Below are 2,664 nucleotides of genomic sequence, written 5' to 3' on the forward strand. Positions count from 1 at the left end.
CGGGGGAACGATCAATCAAGGGAGGTATTGAGCTTGCTTGGAATGAGGAATTCGCAGACATGCGCCCCTTCAGCTGGTTTAAGAGAATCATCGATCATCATGTGGAGGTGGAGAAGGCTCAGAAAGAAGGAAGTTTTGCCTGTTTAAGTTGGTGTTCCTGTTTACTCATTTTATTGTGTTGTTTGTACAACCTGATATGGCCTTCCCCCTTGAGCAGGGACGACAACGTTGTGCCTTTGTGCGTTTTGCTAAGGTATTGAGCTGTTTATACTTCTTTAGTATATAGCTTTTTGGAATGCATCCCATGTGTTCTAGGTGATCAACCTACTGAGGGTCCTAATCTGGGCCACTTCTTAGGCCTTTAAACTACTAGTATTTGATTTATTCTTAGAAGAATGTTATAGGGCTTGGGCCGCTTTCGGGTCATTTAAGTGAAGTATTTGCAACAAAAGTAAGGATCCCACTGCAAGTCCGGCTTGCAGGGAGATGTTTCATTAAAAACTTGTCAAGCTGTGCTACATGGTGCGTGTTTTGTGTGGACGTCTTTGGTCTTACAAGGTAGGTAATAATAAATTAACAAGAAAACATAGACTTAAACTTAGAAAAATTATTTCTTTAAGTTGTCTGCATTCCAAGTGCGTAGAATGAGGCGTCCCTGCATGTCTTGGATCCGGTAAGTTCCATCTCGGACTTCCTTGTAGACTTTGTATGGACCTTCCCATGTGGGGGTGAGTTTCCCTTGCTCATTAGCACGTCCAACTGCCTCCTTTCTTAGCACAAAATCTCCTAATTTTAGGATTCGTCTAGAGACCTTGTTGTACTCTCTAGCCATCCGCAGCTTGTATAGTTGTTGTCTTAAAGTCGCGTTTCCTCTGGTTTCTGGCAGGAAATCCAGGGTCGCCTTCATCATTTTCAAGTTGACACTTTCATCAAACAACATGACGCGAAGAGTGGGTTCGCACATTTCTATTGGTAAGACGGCTTCATCTTTATATGCTAATAGAAAGGGTGTTTCTCCTGTTGAATTTTTTCCGTGGTTCACCAGAAGACATTGGGTAACTCGTCTGCCCACAATCCTTTAGCTTCGTCTAGTTTTTTCTTCATCCCTTCAGAAATGGTCTTGTTGAATGCCTCAACCTGCCCATTGGCTTGGGGACAGTCGACAGACGTAAAATAGGTTGTGATGCCGTGGTCGGCCAACCAACCTTCCAACTTGGGTGTTTTGAATTGTGGCCCGTTATCAAAGACAATAGATTGGGGGACGCCTAATCGAGTGATGATGTTTTTCCAAATGAAAGCTCTCACATCCTGTGCCTTAGCGTTTTTCAGGGCTTCAGCTTCCACCCATTTGGTGAAGTAGTCAACAACTACTATGACATAGCGTACCCCACCTGGTGCCATGGTGTAAGGGCCCAACAAATCCATTCCCCATTCAGCAAATGGTATGGGACTAGTGATAGGTGTTAGCTTTTGAGCAGGTTGACGGATTAGGTGAGAAAACCGCTGACACTTGTTGCATCGTTTAACTAGGCCGAGTGCGTATTCCTTGAGGGTGGGCTAATAATACCCAGTCCTTAGAGATTTTTCTTCCAAAGCCCTTCCTCCTATGTGAAAGCTGCATAACCCTTGATGTAGGTCTTCCAAAACTTCCTGGGGTTACACAACGGAGAAGGGGCCGAGAAAAGACTTTCTTGTATAAGGTCCCGTTCCACATCTCAAACCAAGAGCATTTCTTTTGCAGCTTCTCCGCCTGTTTAGGATCCTCTGGAAGTATCCCGTTCATTTTGTAGTTGACTATGTCATCCATCCAAGTAGGCGTCCGGTCCAGGACAGCCGTTTTTATGACATCAATGCTTTTACTTTGTTTCACCTCCCAGAACACATGCCGTGGGGTGTCGCAGGACGCGGAGCTGGCGAATTTGGACAAGGCGTCTTCTTTGTTGTTCTCAGCCCGGGGTATACGCTGTACCTCAAAACTTGTTAGTGGCTGTATCTCTTGACGGACGATTTCCAAATATTTTATCATGGCGTCATCCTTTGCTTCATATTCTCCATTTACTTGACTGACAATCAGCTGAGAATCGGATAAGGCCAAAATTTCTTCTGCTCCTGCCGCCTTGCTCATTTGGATCCCACATATTAATGCTTCGTATTCGGCCTCATTATTTGACACTTGGAATTTGAAACACATGGCATACTCATATATGTCTCCTTCTGGTGATTCGCAGATGATGCCTGCACCACACCCATTTTGAGTGGCGGATCCGCCTACATAAATTATCCATTGCGTCTTGTCATTTTTCATTTGAGTAGGCCGGGTCATTTCTAGAATGAAATCAGCGAATGCATGTCCTTTTATCGCCTTCCTTGGATCATATGAGATGTCAAACGCGTTGAGTTCGATTGCCAGTTGAGCATTCTCCCCGATGCCTCCAAGTTGGTGAACGACCGTTTAATAGGCTGATCTGTATACACTATCAATCGGTGAGCCAAGAAGTAAGGGCGAAGCTTCTTGCTGGCCAAGAATAACGCTAAGCCAAATTTCTCCACCGTGGGGTACTTGAGCTCGGCATTCTGTAACACATGGCTTATGAAGTAAACGGGGAACTGCACCCCCTCTCTTTTAGTGAGCAGGACGGCACTGAGAGCATGATCCGAGATGGC

General features: G+C 45.1%; 1 protein-coding gene across 1 annotated transcript; it reads right to left on the reverse strand.

Annotated features, from left to right (window-relative positions):
- Positions 1–1,038: 1,038 nt before the first annotated feature.
- LOC130462525 (uncharacterized) lies at positions 1,039–2,323 on the reverse strand. The gene is made up of 2 exons (XM_056830932.1): positions 1,568–2,323; positions 1,039–1,467 (listed from the first exon to the last, which is right to left on the reverse strand). Exons 1-2 carry the CDS (start codon positions 2,321–2,323, stop codon positions 1,039–1,041), a joined length of 1,185 nt encoding a protein of 394 aa, XP_056686910.1.
- Between the last annotated feature and the right edge of the window lie 341 nt (positions 2,324–2,664).

The sequence above is a fragment of the Spinacia oleracea genome, chromosome 6, assembly GCF_020520425.1.
Source record: "Spinacia oleracea cultivar Varoflay chromosome 6, BTI_SOV_V1, whole genome shotgun sequence".
Lineage (NCBI taxonomy): Eukaryota > Viridiplantae > Streptophyta > Magnoliopsida > Caryophyllales > Amaranthaceae > Spinacia > Spinacia oleracea.

Bases quoted from the DNA above. Each gene is read 5' to 3' on its own strand.
- LOC130462525 (XM_056830932.1), bottom strand. From the start codon at position 2,323: ATGACCCGGCCTACTCAAATGAAAAATGACAAGACGCAATGGATAATT. The intron at 1,468-1,567 runs GTATTATTAGCC...CCTGCTCAAAAG, and splicing joins GAAAAATCTCTAAGGACTGG to CTAACACCTATCACTAGTCC.